This window comes from Ambystoma mexicanum, chromosome 13, assembly GCF_040938575.1.
Source record: "Ambystoma mexicanum isolate Mex_15411 chromosome 13, UKY_AmexF1_1, whole genome shotgun sequence".
Classification (NCBI taxonomy): Eukaryota; Metazoa; Chordata; class Amphibia; order Caudata; family Ambystomatidae; genus Ambystoma; species Ambystoma mexicanum.
The window spans coordinates 757,754,909-757,782,080 of NC_090938.1; the positions used below are offsets into that span (position 1 = coordinate 757,754,909).

Consider the following 27,172-nt stretch of genomic DNA (forward strand, 5'->3'; position numbering starts at 1 on the left):
TCGATACGGCGGCTGTCGAAGGACATCGACTCGAGGGACGTCGACGCGCAGCGCCCTCTGGAGAAAAAATTTTCCGAGGCCAGCAGAGCTGGAAGGATATATCTAAGATGAGGAATACGTCGGAGGAACATCCCGTCGAAAGAACGTTACAAGGTAAGAAGTAACTTGTTCTTCTCCAGCATGGGTCTGGCATGGATTCACATGCGAACCCTCCCGCCTACCCCTCTGCGACTCTTCACTTGGTCATACTGCCACTTCACGTGCTTCCAAATCTGAAGATGGCTGCCAGAGGCAGGGCTTAGGTAGAGGGCAGTCATTGGCTGTGGTCAGTATGACGCAGAGATCAGTGATTGGTTACTACTACGAAAGACAGATCAGAAACGAAACTGATACTGGTTTTTTCTTTACCGAGGATTCCCAGCCTGACGACGGGGAATATTCATGAGCATGTGAATCCATGCCAGACCCATGCTGGAGAACAACAGTTACAGGTAAGTAACTTGTTCCTTCCTCACACTCTTCTGTGCATTCGCCCCATGCAAGAGTGGCTCTCGAGCCAATAGTGTCAGGCCAGCGGGACGATCTCTTGGTTGTCTCTGCAGCCCTCATTCAGTCTCTGCAGTGGTGGTCAAGGGAAAACCTTGTGCATGGCAAGACCTTCACCTTCACCACCCCTGCAGTAGAAGCCACTTGCACCACAGACACATCTCTGACGCGGCGGGGAGCTCACCTCCTTCAACCGACGGCGCAAAGCGGGTGATCTCCAGCAGTAGCATCCAATCACATCAACCTGTTGTAACTGCTAGCAGTGTTCAAGGCCGTGAAGGCCTTCCAAACACACCTCCAGGGGAAAACAGTTCTAGTCCTCACAGACAGTACTGCATACATATATTACTTAAACAAGGGGGCACTCGCTCTCCAGGGCTGTCCCAAAACATTTGGAGATGGGCACTCAAAAACACATGTTACTCCTTTCACAACATGTTCCAAGGGAACTGAATCTTCTGGCAGCCTTACTCAGCAGAGACTTCCCCCCCCTACCCGTAGAGCACGAGTGGCAGCTACGGGAGGACATTTTACTCGGCTTCGTCGCAGAATGGCACTTCACAGAAATCGACTTCTTCGCCACTCTGGAAAACGCCCACTGCCCAGATTACACTTCCAGGTACCCACAGACCGCTGTTAGGCAAGATTGTATGCATACCCTGTGGGAGACTGCACCATCCTTATCCTCTTGGCAATAGTTAACCCAACCGTTGGTATAAGCATGTACCACACAAGTTGGTGGAGTGACTGAGCAGCCAGGCTTCTCTCAAGAGGGGTGAGCTGTAGGATTGTAACATGGAGATCCAGTGACAAGTATCCAAATAAACACTTACACACAATATTTCTTGATTAAACAATTATTTATTAATGTAAGTCAGTTGAATAAGCCTTCCTTAAAAGGGAGCAATATATGTAACACAAAAATATACTTTAAAAACACTCAGTTGCAATAAATCAGTAGATACCCATTTGGAATGGCACACAGTTCTCCAGCATGGGGACTGGCATGGAATCACATGCTCATGAATAGTCCCAGTTGTCAGACTGGGAATCCTCCGGAAAGAAAAAATCAGTTTGTTTCACTTCTGAACTGTCTTTCTCCTAACAACCAATCACTGGTCTCTGGGTCATACTGCCCCCAGCCAATGACTGCCCTCTACCTACGCCCATCCTCTGACAGCCATATTCAGATTTTTACCACACGTTCAAGTGTTGGGAGTCCTTGTGCTATAGCTCTCTAGCTTTTACTGCGTTTTGCGATTTTTCTAAGAGTTTTGCTCTATTTTTTCGGTCAATCGAGCCTCAAGTTCCATCGATCCACTTTCCGATTATCGGGGATACGTTTTTGGATTCTTCAGCACCCCTCAAGGGCGAATTCCTTTGAGTTTTTTCATGGAGGATTCCAGAAGCTTCAAGGCCTACGCCGCGTGCACATGGCGGATGAGGAGGAGGACTCAGCGCCTCTTTTCAAGGTTTGCCCTGGCTGCAACCTACGGAATGTCTTTTCGGACGATGGACATTCCCTGTGCCTTTACTGCCTGCACTCGGACCCGATGCACGTGGAGGATGGCTGTGCGTCTTGTCAGGAGATGGTACTGTGCGCGCTAAACTATCGGCGCTGGCATCTCAATGAGTGGCTGCAGGCCAAGGTCCCTGCTCTGGCTCAGTCCCGGCAGCATACCTCACCTGCCCAGAAGAAGAAAATTGAGCCGTCTTCTAACACCTTTGAATGTGCCCCTCCCGTGGGGGCTCAACATAAGGCTAAGCACCACAAGTCCACTGCTTCTGGGAGTGCCGTTGCAACAGGCTCTGCGGCGGCCAGGATGAGTACATCGTCTCCAGCGCCTTCGACCACGAGCCAATGCGCAGGATCTTCAAAGAAGAGGAAGTCGGACCATCTGGGCAAGCTCTTAGAAAAGACCCAGACAGGCCCTACAGAGAAGGCCAAGGGGGAGCGGAGCTCATGCCCACCCCATAAGGTGAAGGCCTCAGGCTCGACCAAGGCTGTGACGGCCCAGGTACATCTGACGAAGGCCCAACCTTCCATCAAAGGATTGGTGGCGTCCCTCGCGAAGCCGCCCATTCGGATCTGCAGGGCACGGACCCGAAGGCAAGAGCATGCCTGCCTGCCAGGAGGGAGTCCTCTTTTCTGCCCATCAAAAAGACAACAGAGAAGATGCCTATCATTTCATCGAAACAGTCTCCCTTGATCGCAGAGAAGGGGGCGGGCACGGATATCTCCTCAGAGGAGTTTACCAACCTCCAGACCTTCCAGGAGGAACAATGCGTCAAGAGCAGGCCCTAAGGGAAGGATCCCGACGAAGGTGACGACAAGACCGACTAGCAACAGGCCGTTGAGGGCGTGGAGGACCAGCCTAAGCCGCAAACGCCCTTGCCTCCTCCACCAGAGCCACCTCGGCAACCACCTGAGGATATCTCGTGGACATTCTCAATGCTCTTCATACCCTATGCTCTGGGACCCAGACCAGGATGCCTCTTGCGCCAACGGCCCTACTGTTAGGGAGAATTCTCAAAAATGTGCTAATTCCCTTCACCTTAGAGACACCCAGCAACTTTACTGAATTTTGAGGACTTTTTTTTTACCTAGAGAGTGGGAGCCCTTTTTCCCCACTCGTGTTTTTGAAATGCGTTTTTTACTCTTGTTTTCTTTGGTTATGGAGTATTAGACAACTCATAGCCATCATCTTTTCATGTGTCACACTGCACCCTCAGTGCAGTGGCACAGGGAAACCTTTTCAGGCTTTCCCAAGTTTTAAATACCTTATCTAGGATAAACTACTCTTTCCCAGAGAAAGTAAAGTTAAATTGCCTTCACTGGTCTTTTTTTTTTAAGACCCAGCACACCCTATCTTACTTTAGAGTGCTGGAGGGGTTACTTAGTGTCACCTGTGTCTAGATACTCATGTAGCAGTCAAATGCTGCCCTTTCCTCTCGAAATGGCTGGTGGCAGTGGTTTTACAACAAACTACCATGATTTTTTCCGACTGCGAACACCGGTAGTGTTAAATCGTGGGAGCCATGTTTATCAAGATGGCGTCTGAGCCCCCTTTGTTTAAACAGGTCCCGGTCTTCTTTTTTCGCCATTTCTTTTAGGAAAGGTCCTTCTAGAGTTTTGCTCTGCGTACCAAACCTAGTTTGGTTTCTTTGTTCATTCACCTTTGGTGGGCTTCAGGACTGAAAACCTCTTCTGGCGCCCGAGTGTCTGGGGTGGGCAGGAAGTGAGGGAGGTGCCCCAAATGCACTCTGTTATGATTGGCTGGCTGACTGACCGGCAAGAACAGCCACCCTGCTGGGCGATTTCCAGCTAGGCTGGAATGAATGGGAGAGGACCGTTGGTTTGCCTGGTGAAGCCCTGCTGCAGGTCCAAATCGCTAAGTTCATCTCGACAGAGAAGCCCTGCAAGGACGACTTCTCCCCTTGAGTTGGTGGGACCAATCTACTAGACACTAAGCCACCTGGATACCATTCTCTGTGCTAGTTGGATTTTCCTCAGAGTGCTGCAGGAAACAGAATAACCAGGGAGAAGGACACCAGTTTGTGTGCGTTACTTACAGCCACCTGAATTGAAGATTTGCCAAGTGCCAGTTTTTTCACCAGTCGCAGTGCATTGCAGGAGTCCGCCGACGTCCTCCCTCTTGTCCCCACAACTGCGGCTCAGGAACAGCGGGTTCTCCAGCATGGGGTCTGGCATGGATTCACATGCTCATGAATATTCCTTGTCGTTAGGCTGGGAATCCTCGGTAAAGAAAAACCAGTTTCATTTCTGAACTGTCTTTCTACTAGTAACCAATCACTGGTCTCTGGATCATACTGCCCCCAGCCAATGACTGCCCTCTACCTAAGCCCCTCCTCTGGCAGCCATCTTCAGATTTTTACCGCACGTTCATGTGTTGGGAGTCCTCGTGCTATAGCTCTCGAGCTTTTACTGCGATTTTTCGAAGTTTACTCATAGTTTTTCGGTCAATCGAGCCTCAAGCTCCACCGATTCTACTTCCGAACAATAGGGACTCGTTTTTGGAACTTAGAACGCCCCTTGAGGGCATTGTTTCATCGAGTTTCCACTTCTCGGAGGATTCCAGAAGATCTTTGAGACCTACCCCGCGTGGACACGGCCCAGGACAAAGGAAGCATGACGATCCGAGCTGTTCAGGAGCTGCCCTGGATGCAGACTACAGAACGTCTTTGAGGATGAGCACTCTCGGTACCTCTACTGCCTTCACAACGACAAATCGTACCTGGAGAAGGACTGTGCTTTTGGTAAGAACATGTCCGAACGGACAATGAAGGATTGTTGTATTCGACTCACCAAATGGCTGGAGGGCAAGAGCCCAGCAGTGGGTGAGAAGTCATCTGAGCGGTCTTCTAAGACCTTTGAGGGTGCTCTGGCGACGGGGTCCCAACAAAAGTCAAAGCACCATGAGTCTGCGGGCACCGGGAGCGCCGATCGGTCGGGCTCCTCGGCTGCCAGGCAGGGTGCATTATCACCGACGCCATCAACCACGAGCCAACGCTCTGGCTCGGTTAAAAGGAAGTCTGAGAACCCGGGTAAGCTTCGGGAGAAGCCCCGGTCGATCCTGACAGACAGCCGAGGGGGAGCGAAGCGACGACCCTCCCCCCAAGGTGAAGGCTTCAGGCACGCCCAAGATTGTGAAGGCCTTGATTCACCTGGCTAAGGCCTCGATTGAAGTAGTAGTGGCGGCCCTGCCAAAACTTACGGAGGCTTCCCCAGTCGAGACGGCTTCAGGGGCTAGAGTTTCCCTGCCACCCCGGAGGGAATCATCTTTTCTGCCTATCAAGAAGACCCTTGTGAAACCCCAGTAGGAGAAAGATGGGGGCGGGGGGGGCATGGTAGCCATAACGGACACGGATACCACCTCTGTGGATGAGTTGGCTAGCGTCCAAAGGATCCGGGACAAGAAGTCTGAGGTATCCGGGCCCACAGGAAGGATCCCGACAAGGCCGACGAAGAGAGCGACGGGGGGAGCCAACGAGGAATATAGGGCCGCGGAGGGCCCCACGCCCCAGCCTTCGGTCCCGTTGCAGCCGGTGCCCGCACCATGGGACAATTCAGCAGCTATCTTGATGGCCATACAGGCTCTGTGTACGGAGATAAGGACAAGGATGCCCTTACCCCCCACCGACGACCCAGCGGAGCCTGGACCATCGCGGAGCCCGCCTAACAAGCGGAGACAAGTCCATCCTCCTCCTCCTCCTCCTCCTTCTTTTCAGCCTTCACCCCATCCCTTCCTCCGAGGGATGAGACGGGAAAGGAGACGGCGGGAACGGACGACTACGATGGTGGTGACGGAATGGACCTCCCATCGCCACCTCCTCGGGGGACGGGGCCCCCCCACTGAAGAAATTGGCTCCTTCCACGCCATGATCGCCAGGGCATCTGAGCTCTTCCAGCTCTGCCCCGAAGAACAGGAGGAGGGCGGCTTCCTCTACCAGCGAAGGGAGGCCAAGAGGAAGACTGTCCTGTCAATCCCATTACTGGACGACATCTGGGACGAGGGGCTGGTGCTCCTGAAGAACCCGTCCACGGCTCTCGCTAAGAGACCGGTACGAGAAGAAATACTGGGTCCCGGACTCCGTCCCTATGTGCCTCAGAGCACAGCTGTCCCCGGATTCAGTGGTCTCTGTGGCGGCCAAGAAGAAATCGGCGGGGCGACGGCTTCACCTCCCTCGCCACATGGGGAAGAAGCTGGATGCGATGGGACAACGGGTCATCACGTCGGCGGCGACGACTATTAAAGCGGCCAACGCCCTTGCGATCGTGGCACGCTACGACAGGGAGCTGTGGTTCAAGATCGCTCCCCTCCTGGACTTCCTCCCGGACGGCAAGAGGGCTGAGGCCCTGGAAATCCTACAGAAAGGCAACGTGGCTTCGGACCATGCCATTACGGTGACCACGGACATCGCAGACAAATGCTTTTGCCAGATTGGCAGCGGCGTTTTCCGGCGCAGTTGGCTCAAGGCCACTGATTTCTGCCAGGACGTGCAGACCAGGGTCCTGGACGTGACCTTCGGCAGGAAAAAACTGTTCGGCAAGACAGTGGACGAGTCACTGCTTGGGCTTTGGGTGTTCAACGACGACGGCTGTCCTTTCAGAAACGCCGGAGGCAAGCAAGGTGCCTCCAAAGGATTTGGTGGCGGTTCCTTATCGTACCACCAAGCGGCCTGTTCCTCGTCACAGGAAGCCTACAGAGGACGCGACAAGACCGTTGGATCCCATCGTTGTCGCCAAGGCGGCAAGGCAGCGACAAAACTGGAATTAACCGGCCATGGCGCCCGGCACCCACCCGAGCACCCCGGTGGGAGGCCGGCTGGCGAAATTAGTCAGCGTGTGGGAGTCCATCTCCACGACAGTTGGGTGCTAGATGCCCTGGCCCGCGGGCACACTCTGGAGTTTCAAAAAAGGTGTCCCCGTGTTAGGCAGAATCCTGTGCAGTGCCTTTAGGGACCACTACACACAATTAAGACCACAAGTGGTAATACAAGTTCACCTTTGGTACAAGCCTGTACTACTGTTAAAGTGGTAGCAGTAGCGGAGCGGCCAGACTTAACTCAAGAGCAAATGAGCAGTAGTAGAGATTACACAAAGGACTACAGTTACTGTGACTCAAGCAAACACTGACTCAAGGTTTTTGGTTAAAAAGTAAAAGTACATTTATTTTAAACCATCTGTTCACAAAACACTTCACTTCTATTAAATTAAAACCACGCTTCAAATACACTACACACAACCAATTCCCCTTGTGCAGAACAATTCCAGGTAAGTACCTTTGGTTTTGACAGACCGGTGTTCTAAACAAGACGTTACCGTGGGTACATATGTGATCACTTTTTGACAGTAATGACAGTTTGGTCTTACTAAAGATAAGCGTACCTGCCGGAAGAAATGTTACCGGAGTTAAAACACACTTGGTACATGAATCAACACAAGAGAGTTGGGGATAAAAATCCTAGGTAATACTTTTGTCAATGCAGGTAGAATCAAAGGACATTTTCCTACAAGTGGATAAAAGTCAATAGGCCTGCGCCAGTGTCAAGTGGAACATGGTTCCTGTTGCTGAAGATCACATGGTTAGTACAGTTCATGATTCGAGATTGCCAGGAGTACTTGGATATTGTCAACAGAGGAAGCAAAAGTTATAAGAGGGAAGGTAGACTAGGGCAAGCCTTGGGTGAGAAAAAAGGGTTCACCCCAATTCCTCGAAGCTGGACACAGTACCTTATTCAAAGTGAAGAAGAGCTGGTGCTATGGCAGTTGTTCCTGGTAGTTCCTGCAAACTCACTGTTCCTGGAGCTTCAGTTGTGGAGACAAGGACGACGTCTGGAGCGATCTGCACTACCCAGGGTTGAAGCCAGCAACAGTGAATAAAAGGTGCACTCCTTTAAAACAGGAGAGGCTCTTCAGATGGCTATCCGGACTACTACAGCAGTGTGCAGCGATTTCGACCAAGAAGAGGATCATCTGACTGTCGAAGGTGAGCTGGTTGATCCCACCAGGCTCAAGGGAAGAAGACTCTGGGCTGGATCTTCTCGTCGTTGAAGGGTAGATAACTCAGGACTGCAGCAGGGCTTCACCGGGACTCGGTAGTTGCAGCAGCAGTCTTCTTCTCCGCATCTTTGGTTCCCTGCAGTTCCAGTGGCGACTCTGACTTCCAGCCGAAGAGTCCTGCCTTTTATGCGAAAATCCCCCATTCACACAGCCTGGCTGTCAATCGCACAGCAGGGGGGTTGTCCGGCCAAGACAACCCCTCCAGCCAATGGGCGCAAATTGCGACTTGGGTTTCCAAGGAGACCCTGTGCAGGGGGTGACTACACCCCTCCCTCACATTCAGCCCACCTAGACACCCAGGCGCCAAAAGGAGGACTTCTTCAGAGAAGCCTGCCAAAAGATGGTGAACAAAGAAGGCAAACCTGGTTTGCTGCGCAAAGTAAAAGAAAATGAAATGGCGAATAAGAGCCAAAATGGAGTATTTGGTCAAGCGGGTTTATGTCCGAGGCTAATATAATAGCCTGCAACAGTATCACGTGTATATAGTATAATCATGGTAGAAAAGTTAGGGTAGATACCACTGCCACCAGCCAAGTTTAAATGTTAAGAGCAGAACAAAACTCAGAGAGGCACAGACAAAAAGGGATAGGAATTAACCCTTTCCAGTGCTCCATGTAAGATGGGGTGTACTGGGTCTGCAGTTTTAAATGACTACATAAAGTAAATGGCAACTTTACCTGTTTCTGGGGGACAGTAGTCAGCCCCAGAAAAATGGAGTCAGTGGGAAGTCTCAAAGAAGGTGCTGTGTAACGCACAAAAAGTGGGGCTCATTGAGTGATGTACTCCAAAGCCCAAGATCACACAAACAGTAGAAATACACATGGCAAAACCCATGTAAGATTGGGAAAAAGGCTCACACTCTTACCAGTTGGCAAAGCTGCTGGGGGGCTCACTAGGTGAGGGAAATTAGCCATAGAATGAGAATTCTCCCTAACATAGCCACGCCCCCCCTTCTCTCCCATAATCTTTAACTCTTTTTATGGTGGTCATTTTTAAGACTCTCCATAGTGTCATTTTATTTTTATTTTTTTTCTTTTTGTTATCCTCTTTAACAACGTATTGGCAATAAGACCTTGGTGTTGCTGGCTTGCCCTATGGGTTCCCCCTTTTAACTTTCTTGTGCTAACCTTGAGTGAACTGCAGTTCCCAAGGGTAGAAAGGATCTTTGGATCCCTTTTACATTTTAAGTGAAACCAGCATACCCCACTGTATGTGGAGTGCTGGGGAGATGCAATGTATCCCTTTTCACATTAAAACTGTAACAATTCTGTTAGTGACAAGCTTACCTTCAATGGCTGGTGGCAGTGATACCTTGTATTCATTTGGTGCACCTTTACCGAGGGCTGTGTTCACAGCTGCAGTAAAGGGACCTAAGGGTGTCCATTTTTACCAAAATGGCCCCCCGTCTGCTTTTTTCGTCGTCGTAGTGTGTGTTGTCGTTTCTTGTTCCTTCCCTTACATCCAGGGTGGGAAATTCCTTTGTGTGATTTCTTTTTTTATATATTTTTTTTAAAACATTTTTTTTTTTTAATCAACTGTTTATTTTCAGCAGAGCGAATTACAAGTAAACATATAACAAGGAAATATCAAGTATTGATGTCGCCAGCATCCCTCTCGCCAAATACCCCATTAGGGGTGCAATTTGCTGCTGAGATTTAACTAATACAACAATACAACTCCCTCTCCCCCCCGCTTCAATAACACTTTTGTGTGGAATATAGCATCTACAGTCAACCACCTAGAAGAACCCCCTCCAACTCCAAACCATCTCGCTACTCAGGCGTCCCCAGTTACAGGATAGAGACATTGCGAAGCAACCTGGGTTTAAAGTACATTTGATCCTTGTCCATGAATTCATGTAGCGGTGCCCAGGTATTGATGTATTTCAAGTAGGAGCCTTCGGCAATAGCTGTCACTTTCTCCATGGCCATCACCCCCCAGAGTCTTACCCACCACAGGTCCTTGTTTATTCTTCCACGCCTGCGTTATGGTGATTCTTGCTGCGCTCAGCATGTGAGTGATGAGGCCAGCCCTACATCCAGAGTTAGCGTAACTCCCCTCCACTGCATCGCCCAACAGGCCGACCACCGGGTCAAATGGCAACTGGGTCTCGGTTATATCCTTTATATGGCTTAGGACCTCCTTCCAATAGATCTCCACCACCGGGCACCTCCACCACATATGGATTAAATCCCCGGGTTGCTCACAACCCCTCCAGCAAAGGATGGAATAGCCCGCATTGATGGAATGCATTAGTTGTGGAGTCATGTACCAACAAAGGCAGAGCTTGTACGTCCCTTCTTTAATTGATGTACATTTGGAACCCTTGGCATTCCGGCGCCATATGCGGCCCCATGATTCCCCGAAATAGGTCTGCCCACGTCTTCAGCCCATTTTTGCATATATGGAAGAATCTCCTCATGCTCCGCTCCCCCTATCAGCCGATATAGTCTCGACACCCCTTTCTTGTCCTTTCCCTCTTGTACCGTAAGCAACAGCCCTGTGGGGGCCCTTACAGCTCTCTCTCGTACCTTCCCATTAGTGATCCAGTGTCGGAGTTGGACGTAATGAAAACATTCTGTCTCCGGTATCTGGAATTTAGCTTTACAACTTTCAAAGGTCAACGGCTCACCCTCCGAATACAGGTCCCCTAATACCAGAGCCCGTTCCTTCCCTCCCCAATGCTTCCAAAACATTTTCTGCAAACCTGGCGTGAAATCTGGGTTATGAGCTACCAGGGTAAGCGGGCCTCCCCCCACTCCCACCTTATTCCCCCGAAGTGCTTTATCCCATTACCACACGGTGGCCCTGGAAGACTCCAACAACGTGCCCCCTTTCTCTCCGTCGACTTGCGAGGAAGCCCAAGGGTTTCCAGAGGCATCCTTGAGGCTGCTTTCTCCAGGATCACCCACCTATTTTGACTGTCCCTAGGTGGCCATTGCAGCATGGGGGCCACCTGTGCTGCCCATAGATGCCTGCGGAATCCCGGAAGCCCCAACCCCCCCAGAACATGCGGTCTAAATAGGACTTTCTTGGGAACCCTCCGTTTCTTCCCCTTCCAGATGAAGGACATCACCTCTGCCTGCAACTTTTTAATTGCTGGGATTGGTATACGTATCGGCAGGGCACCAGTCACGTATACAAACCTGGGAAGCAGGTTCATCTTTACCGCCGCTATACGTGCCAGCCATGACAGTTCCTGCAAGTCCCATCGTTTGAGGTCTTGCGACAAGGAGTTCAAAAGGCCTGGGATATTAGCCCCAATTAGCCTATTGTAAGTGAGGGTTAAATGGACACCCAAGTATTTTATAGCTTTCTGTTCCCATTTCAAAGGATAACAAATCACCCACTCTAACACCTGTTCGGCAGCCTCTGTAATATTAGGTGCCTTAGATTTAGAGTAGTGAATGCGGAACCCCGAAACTTCTGCAAATTTATCCAGCAACTCTATAGAACTCAGGAGGGAACTTGTCGTGTCTTTCATGAACAGAAGGATATCATCTGCGTATAGGGCCACCTTCTGGGGCCTATCCGTCCCAACCTCCACCCCCAGGATACCCTGGTCAGCCCGGATCCGTTGCGCCAGCGGCTCCATGTCCATGGCAAAGATCAATGGGGACAATGGGGAACCCTGCCTCGTGCCCCTGCGGATAGGAATGCTATCTGTGAGCCGTCCGTTGAACATCAGCCGTGTTGACGGGTTCACAAAATTGGCCATCACCATGCATATAAATGCCGGCCCGCACCCAAACCTCTCAAGGGCAAGTTGCAGATATCCCCAGTGCAAGCTGTCAAAAGCCTTGGAGGCATCTAATGCTAACACGGAGAATCTCTGCCCAGTCCTCCGCCCCCACTCTATCGTGTCCACGGCCCTGTGTATATTGTCATATGTATGCCGGCCTTTTACAAAGCCTGCCTGGTTCGGGTGTATTATTTTGGGGAGGATTCTTGCTAACCTACGGGCTAATACAGTGGAGTAGATTTTTGCATCCCCGTTCAATAGTGAGATGGGGCGATAGCTGGAACAATCCAGGGGTCCCTATCCGGTTTTAGCAGGAGGACCGTGGTGGCCGGGCCCATATCCCCTGAGATTCGCCCAGAGTCCCTGATGAAATTGAACAAATTCGTTAGAGGGCCTACCAAGATCAATCTGACGGTTTTATAGTACGCGTTACTTAACCCATCCGGGCTTGGGGATTTATGAACCTTTAATGCCCCTATTGCCTCCCCAACTTCCACTGATATGGGTTCTTCTTCTGTCTGCCTCACTAAGTTGTGGCAGAGTCACCCGATCCAGGAAGGCCACCTGGGCTTCCTTTGCTAGGTTCTCCCCCTTTAGGATACTGGTATAGTAGGAAAGCATGACCCCTTTCAGTTCCCTCTCCCCCCTCACCAAGTTCCCATCCTGGTCTCTGAGCTGTACAATACGATTCCGGGCTTTCTGCCGCCTTAATTTAGCCGCTAGAAAGCGGTTGGCTTTGTCCCCATGTATATATAAGATTGCTTACTCCGTAAGGGGAGTTGTGCAGATTCGTCAGCAAGTAAAGTTCCTAGGGTGGCTCTGGCCTTTTTTAAATCCCTCCAGGTTCTTTGTGAGCCTTTGTTCTTATACTCCACCTCTGCTTCCTTAATCTTGGCCTCCAACTCCCGCCTCGCCCCCTCTTTTCTCTTAACATACCCCACAGTATGCGCTATAAACTCGCCCCGTACCACAGCTTTACTTGCGTCCCAAATTGTGGCCCAGTCCACTTCCCGTGTGACATTGTTTTGAAAATAGTTCCTCAGGACTCTCTATCTGTTCTCAGGGCTAGATCTTTTAAAATCACCTCATTTAGACGTCAAGGCCTACGAGTTGGCGGCTGCAGGGTAAGGGGCTCCATCCTTAGGGAAACCGGGGCATGATCTGAGAGGCACCGCACCCCAATCTCCAGACCTGTGACCTGCGGAACCAGAGAATCCGAAATCAAAACCATGTCAATTCTAGAATGCCCTCTGTGTACTGCCGAGTAGTGGGTGTACGTTCTTTCCAGGGGGTAAAAGAATCACCAGGTTTCTAGTAACTGCAAGTCCCTAAGGAATTTGGAGGTGGCGGGGAGAGTGTTGTCCAGAGTCGCATCCATTACCCCATTGAAATCGCCCCCAATCATGATCTGCCCCACTCCCGCCTTTGCAATTTTAGGTAACAACTCTAATAGAAAGCGATCTTGCATCTCATCGGGGGCGTAAACTGCCACCAGAGTGACTTGTTGGCCCATCAACAATCCCCCCAGCATCAGATAACGGCCCTCTGGATCCCTCTTTACAAACTGTTTCTCAAATTGGAGCCCTTTAGCCAAGAGTATGCCCACACCCCTTCTTTTTGTACCACTAATAGGCAAAAAATGATGCCAGGAAGGCCCTACTCCGCAACCTGTGTTCATCCTCCGGGAGCAAATGTGTCTCCAGTAGCCAAACAACCGAGGCCTCCATGTCCCTGAGTCTAGTCAAAATCGATTTTCTTTTAACCGGGGAATTAAGCCCCTGGACATTGAATGTGACGAAGGTTAGTTCAGCCATTCATGCATTATAACAACACGCCCAGTGCAACAGCCTCCAACTGAGTCATTCTCCTAGGCGTCGCGATCCTCCCATATAGAAATTCCATCACAAAAGGATACTCAACCATTCCCCCTTCAACACCCCAACATAATTTAACCCCTTGAACTTCAACAAACCCAGTCCCCATAATTGTACCTCGGAGTATCACCAGGGGTATCACCCCCTGGGAAATGTAGGGTCTGGTCTCCTCTCCCGCCCCCCCCCCCTTTTTCACAGGCCAATACAACCATTGTTCTCATCTCCAATACCCTCAAAGTGTGTAGAATCAAAACCAAAAAAAATCCAGTGCTTAATATAAAATGCTCCAGCCAGTTTATGGGGAAGCATCGCCCTCCCCACTCAGACCGGGTCCCCGGCTCTAGGATCCTTCCTGTGACCTCTTTGGCGAGAGCGCACTGATTTCCATTGTTCCTTTGCCAAAGGATCTTCTCTACCCTCACTCCTTTGCAGGGAACTTGCTTGGTCCTTGCCCCTGTTGCCTTCCGTCTCTCCGATAAACTCGTCCATCTCCTCCTCTTTTGTGATTGTAAATCTTTGTCCCTTCCACTCAAAGCGCAGACCCGTCGGAAACACCCAGTGGTAGCGAACCTTCCTTTTCCGTAGCCAGTCCGTGACGACCCGCAGCAGTTTTCGCTTGTTCAAGGTGGCTTGGGAAAGATCTTAAAACAGATGATTGGATGTAGAGCGGAAACTTATAGGTTCATTCTCCCGTGCGGCTCGCATGATGAGTTCTTTCAGCTGAAACGTATGCACTCTGGTTAGGACGTCCGGGATCAAATTTTTCTTTAGCTGGAGCGATGAGTAGACCCTATGAGTCTGATCCAGGACAATGTCCCTCTCAATATCTGGGCCCAGGATATGGCGGAACAACTCCGTCACATATTGGTGCAGGTCTCCATCGGGAACAGATTTCGGAATCCCCCGGATATGTATATTCCGCCGGGATCTGTTTTGTGCATCCTCCTGTCTGTCCTGGACCCGCTCCATTTGCTGTTCTAGGATCCGGACCCTTTGTGCTAACGCTTCATGCTCATGGCTGCGTTCAGCTACTGTTGTCTCCATCTCGTCTACCCTCTCAACGGCCACAATTCCCTTATTAAGATCACCAATAGACTTGGCTAAATCAGTGGCGCTATCCTTAATGTCCTTCTTTAACTCCTGTAACATTGCTAAGAAGTCCGATCTGCGAATCGGTGGGTCTGCACAGTCCTCCAAGACCCCCGGAGGGGGTGAGTGGACCTGAGCCTGCGCCCGTTGATTACGCTTCTGAGCCTCCACGGACTGCATCATGGACTTAATGTCACCAGAACCTTTGGGCTTTCCCGTCTGTCCAGACATTCTGCGACCAGTAGTAAGTAGAATGGGACGCCCAAGGCTCGCGCTGTCCCTATATGTAAGGGAAGTGCTCCACCACCACAGTGCTGAATCTGGTCCCTTAATGCCTGTTATCGCCGCTATATGGGATCCTCAAGTCATGCTCCTCCACTCCACTTCTCCACTCCAATGTAGCGGACTGCTGTTCCCAGGAGATAGGACCCCCTCATCCCGGGGACCTTCAATCGTGCCCTCCTTGTGGGCCGCCAAACGTCGTAACAGAGGGAGGGGAGGAGGGCACCACCTGCACCAGGTGCCCCTGTCAGGGTATTTAGGGCAACGTAGACACGCTCTCCAGGACGTCTCTGCCCCGACCCCCCGACTAGTTCAGGGGGAAGCCCTCTCCGTGCCTCAGGGCTCCCCTCACTCCAGGCCCAGCACAACAGTCAGTACCAGTGCCACTACCTCCTTGCCCTGCAGCCAGCAAATCCAGGGCTCTTTCCTCCGTAGCACGCCTCCTCACCTCTTGCCTTCCCTGCTGCCACACGTTTCTGGCTGCAGAAGCTCCAACCGAAGGCAGACACCAGAGCGCTGCAGCCTCGCCTTTCCTCCAATGCACACGCTCAGGGCCGTGCCGCACCACCAGCCCCCACAGGGCACCCCGGTCGACAGGCCTCCGCGCCCCGCCTCCCCCTCACACACAGACGCCCGGCCAGGCAGAAGGGCGGGGGGGGGGACAGACAGCCTGGCACCGCAATCAGCTCACCTCCTCCCTCGGCGGGTAAACGCCGGAGTGCTGCGTACGTGCTCACTGCCTCGGGGCACTCCGCCTGAAGGGCTCTCGTCCCGCCTCACTCCTCCAATGCGGCGGCCCTAGTCAAGCGTGGCGACGGGAGGGGGCAGGGACGTCCAGTTCGCCGACACCCGCCTCCGAGCCCCCCCGGCAAGGTTCCTCGGCTTCTACTTGCATGGGCACCCCAGTCAGGCCCCCAATCAGTGCTCCATTACTTCAGGGGCGGGCTGACGAGCCTCTGAGCTGCTCCACATAATGCGCCCGCCATCTTGGAAGCCCCTGGATCCTCGAGTAATCAGCGGTTTTCTCCCCAATAAGAGGTTCCCCAGGGCCGCCTGCTGTGCCAAGTACTCCCGACACTCACGGGGACCAGTAGAGCCGTTTTCCTGGGTATTTAGCGTCTTGTAGGGGGTTTTAGGGCATTAGGACGGGAAGGAGTCCCAGAGCTCACCAAGGAGACATCCTTCGGTGTCCTCGACTGGCCACGCCCCCCTTTGTGTGATTTTTATCTTCGGCGGGTGTGCCCTGGACTCCCCACCCAGGCTCCAGTCTGTCTGTGAGAGCAGGAAGCGAGTGAGGAGTCCAAAACTCCCCAGCCCTTTGTCTTATGCCTTGCTTGAATGGGGACAAATCACAGTGGGGTGCTTGCTGTCCTGAATGGACAACCAGACGCCCCTTCTTGTAAAATGCGGGGAGAGAATGCAGAGGTTGTGCTGTAATCCCTGATAAATACTGCGAACCTGGAAGCTGAAGACATGTCGACCACTGGAACTTAAACCGAAGAGGATGACGAAAGAAAAAAGCGGCGGAATTGATTTCCAGCGACCGGAGAGCCTGCTGTAGCCCTTCCTTCCAATTGACCTGGAGACTCCGAAAACGATATCCACGACCCAGAGCCTGATGAGACCCACTATACTCAAGAAGACCTGCATTTGAGTCATCCCACGCGTTGCTGCGACCATGCGTTGTTGCAGTACCCTGGGACCTCAAGCCATTGTGCCTTGCACGGTCTTCCGAATTCCGAATCTCGCTGAAACTTCATGGGCATCCTGGTGGATCTCCAGAGACACGAGTCAAGTCCAAAAAGTCACCTCACCAGAGTGCTGGACCTTTGTAACGATAAGAATTCAACTGCGATTTTCTGTCTTCTGTGCTCCTTGAAAAGGCGCCAAATCTGTAGAACCGCATTCAGCCATGAGGGAAATCTTACCTAGAGCCTTCATCGATCCCTGCTGCAAAGTCCCTTCTGAGATCTTGTTTTCAGTCTCTACGACAAGGAATCCACTTTTTGGCTGCAGACCCTGAAGTTTTATGCTGCAAAATCTTCCTTAATACTGAGGTACTGTTTTGGCTTGGGTATGTACTTGCCTTAAGCCTGTTACGATTTCTGTGTAGCTGTGTGTTTTCTGTGATGGGGAGGCCTTTCATCTAGTGCACCCAGTCCCACTGCTAGAATCCTGCTAGGGTGTCTTCTGTGAAGCCCCCGGACACTCTTCTAACTCTAAAGTAAAGTACTCGCCTGTTTGCCCAGTTTTCCTAAGGAACTGTGACTTTTTCTACTAAAGAACCTATTCTGACACCACCTGTAGGCCACTAGTCATAGTGACACCCCTTCCCACTTCTGCCACTGAGAACCCTCATGCTCCAAGAATAAGGGAAATACTGTCAAGGGATTGGGACTTCTGCCTCGAAAAGAAAAAAAATGTTCAAAAGTTACTTACTTGTAAAGAGTTGGTTGGTAACTGTAATACTAAGTGAACAGTTACATAAGTTATTATTGATCTTGAATGTGTGATGCACTATTCTTAAAAGTATGGTTAACATCGTTTCTTCCTTGGCAACTGTTTTGCTAGTCTAATAGAAACTAGAATTGAAGGTCTTTTACTCTCCTGGGATTAGGTTGTGCCTCTTCCCAAAAGTAAAGTGTTGGTTTCACCAGATTAGTCCTTTGAGGGTAATTGTATGAGTGTCCCCCAACTGGGTCAAGCTTGCCCTGACTTGCTGCAAGCCATCCTTAATAAATCTGTATTAGGTTGTTGCCTACCTAGATAACAGAGTCATTCAGTAAAGTGTGACATTTGTTTTTACTTTCCCCCTCATTGTGTTCCCCCATCATTGTGAGGTTAAAGTATGTGGGGTTTACTTAACTTGTGTGTTGTGTGCCATCCAAAATAAGTTACAAAAGTTACTGCTTACCTCAAACTTGGGTTCACTGATTTCAAAAGCACCTGCAATTGTATATTACATCCTTAGGTTTTACTTACCTAGTATAACTGTGTGTTATGACAAAAGTAGTTATAGGTTTTTACTGCACCTAGAATAAGTGTTTCACTATTCACCAAAAGTATATTGTCCAGTTGACTGATTAAATGATTTGTACTGAGAATCATTCTACAACTGGTAGGGTCTACTGCCCTTGCATTTCTGAATGTAATTGTTAAAAGTAACCATTGGTATTTTACTCCCCAAGAATAGGCTTGACCTATACTGAATGTGTATGAAAAGGTTTTGACTTCCCTAGAACTACTTTTAGGTACTTCAAATAAGGTCTATACTTGGGTCTGTGTACTTTCATGTATAGTGTTTTTATATTGTGATTTCATATAATGTTAGTATTTACTTACCCCCTAGATTTATCTGGGCCTACTTGTATTTAAATAAATCTTTTATTTTTACATACATAGTGTTTCAGTGTTTCATTGGACCATTTGTATTACAATTTCACTTGTACTGATTCTACAGCCCTCTCTCCCTCCTAAAATGAGCTTGGCAGCTCTGTCTGTGGTACCATGAACTCGGGTGGTACAGCCTTATACTAACAGTGGAGTCTTCTATTGCCTCAGTTGAGCAGTTTTGCTAAGCCCTTAGTTGGACTTCAGAAAAACTGTCCTAACACCCCTTACAAAAACAGGTATCCCAATGCAGAAAGACGTTGTGGCTCTGGCCAAGAAGGCGTGGCTCAAGCCTCACACAGCCCAACCTGTCAATCGGCACCTCAATGCCAAATATAGACAGATGGAGGGGGATACACTCTTTATCAACAGACCCCAGCGCATCCTTCAGCGATCGCTGTGGCGTCACTCTACTCTAAGCCGCAGTCGTCCTCGCCCACCTCGTCCTCGCCACTGCTAGGCAAGGAGTAGAAATCTTGGAGGCGTGCAGGAAGCAGCTCTACTCTAACGCCTCCCTGCACCAGGCCATCCCGGATGCCATGCTGGCAGCCACTAACCAAACGTTTTGGTGGGAAATGGAAGACTTTCTTCCGGAACTTCCGGTGCAGAGCCAGGCACGCTTCAAGGTGGGTCTAGGACATCATGGAGTCCACAGTGGCCCACATCGATACCTCTTGCCGGGCCATCTGTATCGCCACGGATATGAAAAGGATGGCCTGGCTTCGGGCTACTTAGTTTAACCCCGACGTCCAGGATCGCATATTGGACCTTCTGTTCGAGGGTAGCGACCTCTTCCACTCTACCACCGAGGAATTGGAAAAAAAGAACAACTCACAGGCTGCAAGTCTTTATCGTGAAGCATCAACGTTCCGACAAGGTGCGTGCATTTGGTGAGTTCCGGTGATTCCAGGAACGGAGGTAGAGACAGCATGACCGCTCACCGAGTCAGCACAAACAAAAAGGGTGGGGAGCAAGGGCTTCTTCCAGTCCCCCTCCTCAGCAGAAGCCTCGGATGGTAAAAAGGCATGACGCGTCCCTTCGGGTCCATGTGTCTACAGTGGGTGGCATGCTTGCCTCACACGTGCATTTCTGGCACCGGAACTTTACAGACCCCTGGATCCTCTCTGTAGTATCCAAGAGGTACCGCCTAGCGATACCTCCCTCCTCCCCTCAACTCCCACAGATTGGGACGGCAACTCTGTTGGTGGAGGTGGTCGGTCATAATTTCGAGAAAAAAAAATGTCGAAAGACAATGTTGAAAAAATATTGGAAAAAAAAGTCATTCTTTTTTTTAAAATTATATATTTATTTTGGGGGTCCGGGAATAAAAAAAATGGGTAAAACAAAAAAAAATTCAAAAGGGGGGTTGGAGGAACCCCCCCATTTCGAATAAAAAACGTAATTAAAAAATGTGGACTTTTTTCAAAAAAATTACTTTCGACATTTTTGTATTCGAAAAAATGACTATAAACCGTTGGTGGAGATCTGGTTGCTCATCGAGAGCCAAGCAGTGGAAAAAGTGCCAACCTCCCAGAGAGGCTTAGGCTTCTATTCCAGGAGTTTCACCATACAAAAAAAAGAACCCAGCTGGCCTGAGAGTTGTTGGACCTATCCACCCTCAACCACTCCCTCCCTCTTCATAAATTCAAAATGGTTGCGCCTGCGCTCATTGGGGGGACGCTAGACGGGGAGACTGGATGTGCTCTCTGGATCGAAAGGACGCCTACTTACACATCCCGATTTGGTAACCTCGTCGTTCCTTCCTACGCTTCAGGATCATGGGCTGTCATTTTCAGTACAAGGTGCTACCCTTTGGCCTCAACTCAGCTGCCAGGGTATTTACCAGACTCTTGAATGCAGTGACAGCCCTCCTCGGGGCCCAGGGCCTCCATGTCTACCCGTACCTGGATGACTGGCTCGTCAGGGCGAGATCCCCAGAGGGGTTACACACCCACTTCCTCTGCGCTTATGAACACACTCCACGACCTGGGGTGACCGATCAACCTCAAGAAATCTCAGCTGCCGCCCACTCAGAGCCTCCCCTTCCTGGGCCTCATCTGGGATACAAACTCCGAGAGGGTCTTTCCCTCAGAGGGCAAGATTACGGCCCACAAGAGGGCAGCGATGCACTTCATTACCAGAGCATCTACCTCGACCTGGTGGTACCAACACCTACTGGGCAGCATTGCAGCGGTCCTCCTCGCAGTGCCCCACATGAGGCCCCGGTTGAGGAAACTACAGCAGCACTTTGCCGCCTCATGGAATCAGGAGAGGGGCTCCCAAGCAGAGCTGGTCAGCACACCTCCTTCTCTCTACTCAGACCTCAAGTGATGGTTCAGGGACTGCAACCTGCGGATGGGCAGGCTCTTCTGGCAGCCTTCCCCACAGGCCACCATCACTACGAACTCCTCTCTAGAAGGCTGGGGAGCCACTCTGGACAGCCACACCGTCCATGGAGTCTGGACCCGGCAGGAGCAGGAGTCACATCAACTGGCTCAGAGCCGTCCTTCTGCTCATTGGGGGCAAGACCATCCTTATCCAGACCGACAACTCCACCAGCGTGTACTAAGTCAACAAGCAGGGGGGTACCAGGTCCCCTCCACTGTGCAGCCTAGCGATCAGCATGTGGGAATGGGCCCAGGAAAACATCTACCTCACGGCCGTCCACCTCCCGGGGAGGCCAACTTGGAAGCGGATAAGCTGAGCAGGCTGGGAGCGGACAATTACGTATGGCAATTGAACGACCAGTTGCAGCAGTCGAACTTCAACACATGGAGCCATCCTCAGGTGGATCTGTTTGTGTCCTGGAGGAACAGGAAGTGCCATCAGTTTGCGTCTTGGCTGGGGATGGGCTCCAGCTCCCTGGGAAACGCATTGCAGATTCAATGGGAGGGCATGACAGAATATGCCTTTCCTCCCACACCCCTGATCCGCAGGGTACTCCGCAAGATGAAGGAAACTTGTCGTCTGAGCATGATTTTGATAGCTCTTTGGTGGCCAGCTAGACCGTGGTTCTCCGAACTGCTCAGCCTCACGGACATAGCACCCATTCACCTGCTGTTGGGCCCGGCACCTCTCCTGTCCCAGCAGGAGGGTGGGGGGGGGCAGGGTCCTCCACCCCGCGCCTCAGAAGTTGGCCCTCGCAGCGTGGTTCCTGAGCAGATCACCCTCAAGCACCTGAGCCTATCACAGGCTAACCTGGAGGTTATTGAGGGCGCCAGGAGCAAGGCTACCAGGAGCCATTATAAAAGCAAATGGAGCAGGTTCTGTCACTGGGCGGACTCTGAGATCGACTCTTCCCCCCGCCCCTTTACGTGCATGCTGGACGATGTGCTTCCTTCTCTGCTCACCTTGCACACTCAGGCATTCAAGTGGACACATGTCGCACTTACCTGGCAGCCATAGGGGCCTACAGAAATTTGGAGGAGGTAGTCTTTTCCTCCTCCAACCTGATTGTCAAACATCTGGCGGGACTGCCCAGGCTGTACCCAACGCCTTGCTGCACAAACCTTTCGAGCCAATGGCATCCATGGACATCAGGCTGTTCACCATTAAGACTGAGTCAGCGAGATCTGGGCTCTGTTGGCCTGAGAACCTTACACCGCTTTCCACAGGGATAAAGTAGTCATGTGGACTCACCCAGCGTTCCTACCTAAGGTACCATCTTCCTTTAATCTAAACGAGGAAATAATCTTACCTACATTCTTCGCTGACCACAAGGACGAGGCTCAGAGTCTTGCACCGTTTCGTTGTCAGACGCGCTCTGAAATTCTATATGGACAGGACCAAGGGCTTCCGCAAGTCGGATGCACTTTTTGTCACCTTTGAGGGCTCCAGACTCTCGGTTATTAGGCATCCAAGGCCTCTATTGCACAGTGGATGGTGGCGGCCATCAAAGATGCCTATGAGGGGCAGCAAAAGCCACTGCCAGCCAACATGCACGCTCACCAGGTCAAAGCAACGGCCATCGCCTTCCAGCAGCAGGTACTGTGGCAAGTCATAAGCAGGGCGGCTACCTGGGCCACCCCTTTAGCTTTCTGTAAGCATTACTGTTTGGACGCTAGCTCTAAATCAGACGCGGCCTGTTAGGCAGAAACCTGTGCAGTTCCCTTAGGGACCAATGCAAAAAGTTTGACTACAGGAGTAAGCAGTAAACCCAATTGTTAGCAGTCTGCACCGCCCAGATTTACCTGGTAGCTGTGGCTGAGCAGTCAAACTTCTCTCAAGAAGAGTTGGGCAGTATATAGAGTATACACAATAGGGCTTAAAAATACAGTAGAACAAACAAACACTGACCAGAGCTTTGGTATAAAAGTATATCATTATTTATTTAAAAACACACTTATGAAAATACACTGGCACTAATATATCAAGCAAGTTCAAACAGTCACTATAATTATATACACCTCCCTATTTAATTACAAGTCTAGGTTAAGACACCACTTATTTAGCAAAACAGAGGTGAACGCGTAACTGTAGATGGCACTCCAATAATTCGTTTAAAAAGGGAGAGAAAAGGCAGAGTAGGAAAATAACACAGTACCAACACTTTTAAGAAACCACAGCAAGTCAAGAAAGGCAGGGTCTACTGTAGAGCAAAATGTTCATAGGCCAGGCCCACTCTTGGAGAGAGCAAGGCAGAATGTGCCCAAGATCACAGTGGAAATGCACTCAGTCTTTGCAGAAAAGTCAAAAAGAGGTTGGATTAGTTCAGAAAGGCATAGTTAGCAGGTCTGAGGTCAACCCAGTTAGAAAGTCAAGGATTTACGGGACACCTTGGACAATCTTTTGCAAGGGAGACCAGGCGGGAGACAGTACCTGAAATGGTGAGAAAGCTCCAGCAGTGGCAGTTGTTGCTGGCAGCGGGTGCAAGTCGTGGCTTCGACCAGAGGAAGAGATGATCTCGACGAGGAAGAAAGCTGGTCGTTGCACTGCCAGGGAAGAAACCAGCCGCGGAGTTCCCGATTTAAAAGGTATGACCCTTTTATTCGCAGTAGTGGTGAAGCGTGGCTATCCGGCCGCCGGGGTGCTTGGCACGGGCGATTCGACCACGAGACGTCCAGGAAGGCGAAAAAGGCAAACTGGTTGGTCCCACCAGCTCAAAGGGAAGAAGACTCTCCTGGAAGAAGATCTCCTCTGTCGTCGGGGAAGTGGTGAGTTCGTACAGCAGGGCTCCACCGGTGGTGTCGTTGTAGATGGCTCAGTTTCTCCCCTCTTTGGATTCTTTAGCTCCTGTGGCGACTTCTGAAGTTCCAGTCCCCAAAGCCCTGCTTTTATGCAGAAAAACCCCCATTCAACAGCCTAGCTGTCACTCAAACATGCTAAGATGTGAGCCGGGCGGCTCACCACTCGGCCAATCACACAAGAGTGCGACTTGAGTTGCCAAGGCAACTCAGTCCAGGGTGCCTAATCCCCCTCCCACACATCCTGTAGACCCCAGACAAAGTGGCACCATTTGGAGGGCTTCTGTGGAGAAGCCCGCCAAAAAGTGGAACAGAGGGCTCGACTTGGGTTAGAGTTTCAGAGGCGAACACAAACGCCATTTTAAAACCGAGTCCTGGCAAAAAGACCCAACCGTGGAATAAATATTAAATAAATAACCCGACGGTATCTTTAACATTGCACCAAAAAGTGGTGCATTTAAAATCAATGGGAAAATCCCACAGGAAATATTCCGGTGGAATATTTTGCGTGGTATCCACTGCCACCAGCCAGAAACCCGACAAGGGGGTGACGGGACAGTGCCCCCTTGGAAAACAGACCCAGGGGCAATCGAATTACCCCTATCAGTACTTCCACAATATGATGGTTGGTACTGGTTCTGTTCACAATTTGAGACTAGTAAAGCCAATGGTGACTTTACATGCCCTGGGAAACAGTAGTCAGTCTCAGGGTATGGAGTCTGTTTGGGGGTCACTATGACACCCCTGTGTTACTGCACTGAGGGTGCTGTGTAACACACATACCAAAAACACATGAAGCCCTATGGAGTAAAAGACCCCAAAGCCCATAAAACACATTCACAGTCAAAGGACATTCTCAAATCATGCCTAAGAGTGGGAGAAAGAGTCTCACTCTTAGCAGGAGAAAAAAAATAAACCCAGCAAAGCTGCTGGGGGACTCACTAGGTTTGGGAAATTAGCCTTAACAGAGAATTCTCCCTAACGCGGCCTTCCGACAGGCAGTTCTAAAGAACTAATTTGCTTAAGGGGGGTTTCCTCTCCACCCTGGGGCTACATTCACTTTTAATCGCCCATGCAGTATGGAGGAAAGGGGATGGGACGTAAGAGTAATTATGAGTTACTCACTGTAGTGACTAACGTACTTAGTCCTTAGTCCCCTTTCCTCCCTACATCCCCCCCACCCCCTAATACTGGTCTCATTAGGCAATGTTAAATATTGTCGACGTGTCAATGGGGACTGAGGAGTGGTGCTGGTGGGCGGAGTCAGGTTAGCACATGCTCCCAGGGCCGCCCCCTGCATGCCTCTAAATTTAAAGGGAAGGAAGGTTTTTTTTCTAGTGAAAAAAGGTTGTCGCCTGTCCCTTGGAAGGGATACCCATGCAGTATGGAGGAAAGGGGACTAAGAATCCGTTAGTCACTACGATGAGTAACTCATAATATATTACTGAAAGTAATTTAAAAAGTAACTATTGGTTTGACCTCCCTACCAAATTAGGTTATATGCTTTGGTCTGTATAGCATAGTGTTGTGTTTTTAGAATTGTGGTTTATATATAATGTGATTAGTACTCATTTCCCCCAAGATTTATATGGGCCTAATTGTATTTAAATAAACCATTTATTTACAATACATAGTGTTTCTTTGGACCATTTGTATTAGTTTTATTTGTATGGATTCTACAGCCCTCTCTCACTCCTAAAATAAGCCTGGCTGCTCTGTCGATGCCATCATGAACTCGGGTGGTACAGCCTTACACTAGGATTGGAGTCTTGTTCTGTCTCAGTTGATTGGTTTTACTAAGCCCTTTGTTGGACTTCAGAAAACTGTCCTAAAACATATGATTTTCTGTTTCCAGTTGGAATCCACTCAGAAAGGCTGGGAGCGGACTCATCTGACTCCAAGTGAACCTGCACCTAGTAAAACCTCAGAGGTGAAACCACCTACTACAACCAGCATGCCTGTTGCCTATACACACAATGTTCACACCAACACAGAGGAAGGGCCCATGTTGTTCTCAGGTACTGTGTACATTTTTTCAAACGTATCGTGAAGGAGGGATGTAGATTGGAGTACCATGAGGTATAACCTTTGTTCTGTTAATAGGTGAGAGGGGGCAAGTACAGCGCTTATACTCTGATCAATACTACAGCAACGAGCCAGGTGTTTCCCCGGTAAGGCTATGTCTAGTAATCCATTTAAGGTTATAATATGGTTTCACTTATTGTGGAATGCTGGACTTGAGGCCATAAGACTCTCTGGAGGAAAATACAATATGGCTTTAAAGTGGGCTTGTTTTTTTACTTTAGATTTGTTATACTTCCTGCATGGACGTCTGACTTGAATCTGGGCCTTAAACAAATTTTATGCAATGTAGACACACCAGCAGGAATCAATCCTGCCATGTTCTACAATTTACTTGAAACCCTATGGACCTTTTAGCTTCCCAGCACAGTCATCCGGGTCACATCCCACTGACCTAAAGTTAAACTCTACATAGACAGGAAAAGTTTTCATTTTCAGGATGCTGTAGCCATTTTCTCACATGGACTTCTATATTTTTTTACTACACCACATTTTTCTTATTTATAAATCTATCTTATATATGAGAAACCATCCATAACAAAATGTTAGTATGATGGGGCTACATTTATATAATTTTGTTGTTGATTAATCTCAAGTTTGCGTTGGTTGTCAAATGTTAGTTATTTGAAAAGTTTCTTTTCAAGTGGATTGTGTCCTCCCACATATTCCTCGTCTTTGATATTCGACATCCAGCTTCAGCTGCTTCGGAATTCTTTTTTCCGCTAGAGGGCTCTGTGCTTTGATAGTTGACTCAATGTCCCTCGAGGGCCTCCATCTCGAGGGTGATGTCATCAAAGGCATACATAGCCCAGGCAGCGCCCATTGGCTTCAGTTCAATTTTTCTGCGTAAGCGATCGCTTTGAGAAATACGGTGCGCTTCATTTGTTACTTTGCAAGATCTCGTGTTTGACACAGACTATCACGAAGACCAGGTTCAAGAAGTGTTGAGATTGTGACTCAAATGCCGTTAACTGACCGACATCGTATGTCTATGGTGTCTCAGAGTGGAGCATAAGACCTCGGCCTGCTCCAAGTGCCAGTCTATGACCGGAAAGATAGTGTGTGCTGGGTCTAGAAAGTTAAGTGTAAGTAAAGTCAATTTCACTTCACTGCTCTTGGAAACAGAAGTTTATCCAAGAGGAAGGTATTTAGACCTTTGGGAAATCTGAAAGTCTTCCCTGTGCCACGGCACTGAAGGTGCTGCGACACACAATGTAAAAGATGATGCATATGCAGTTTGTCAGACTCCAAAGTTAAAACAATCGGAGTAAATCACATTACAATTACAAGAGATAAAAAGTCGTGAAGTCCAGCAGAAAGAGGTGGGGGGTCTCTAAGGTAGTGAGGAATTTTGCAAATTTTTGAGAATTCTCCCTAACACATCAATAAGCCTATCTTC

General features: G+C 49.8%; 1 protein-coding gene across 8 annotated transcripts in view; it reads left to right on the top strand.

The window, feature by feature from the left end:
- PRRC2A (proline rich coiled-coil 2A) overlaps positions 1–27,172 on the top strand; it is a 2,343,739-nt gene that overhangs the window by 1,815,927 nt on the left and 500,640 nt on the right. For 7 of the 8 annotated variants that reach the window (XM_069635075.1, XM_069635076.1, XM_069635070.1 and 4 more), the window contains 2 exons: positions 25,547–25,709; positions 25,795–25,862. The exons of the other annotated variant lie outside the window; for it this stretch is intronic. In XM_069635075.1, the coding sequence (XP_069491176.1) occupies positions 25,547–25,709; positions 25,795–25,862 (231 nt within the window). The remainder of the gene's footprint in view (positions 1–25,546; positions 25,710–25,794; positions 25,863–27,172) is intronic. 8 annotated transcript variants of the gene reach the window in all.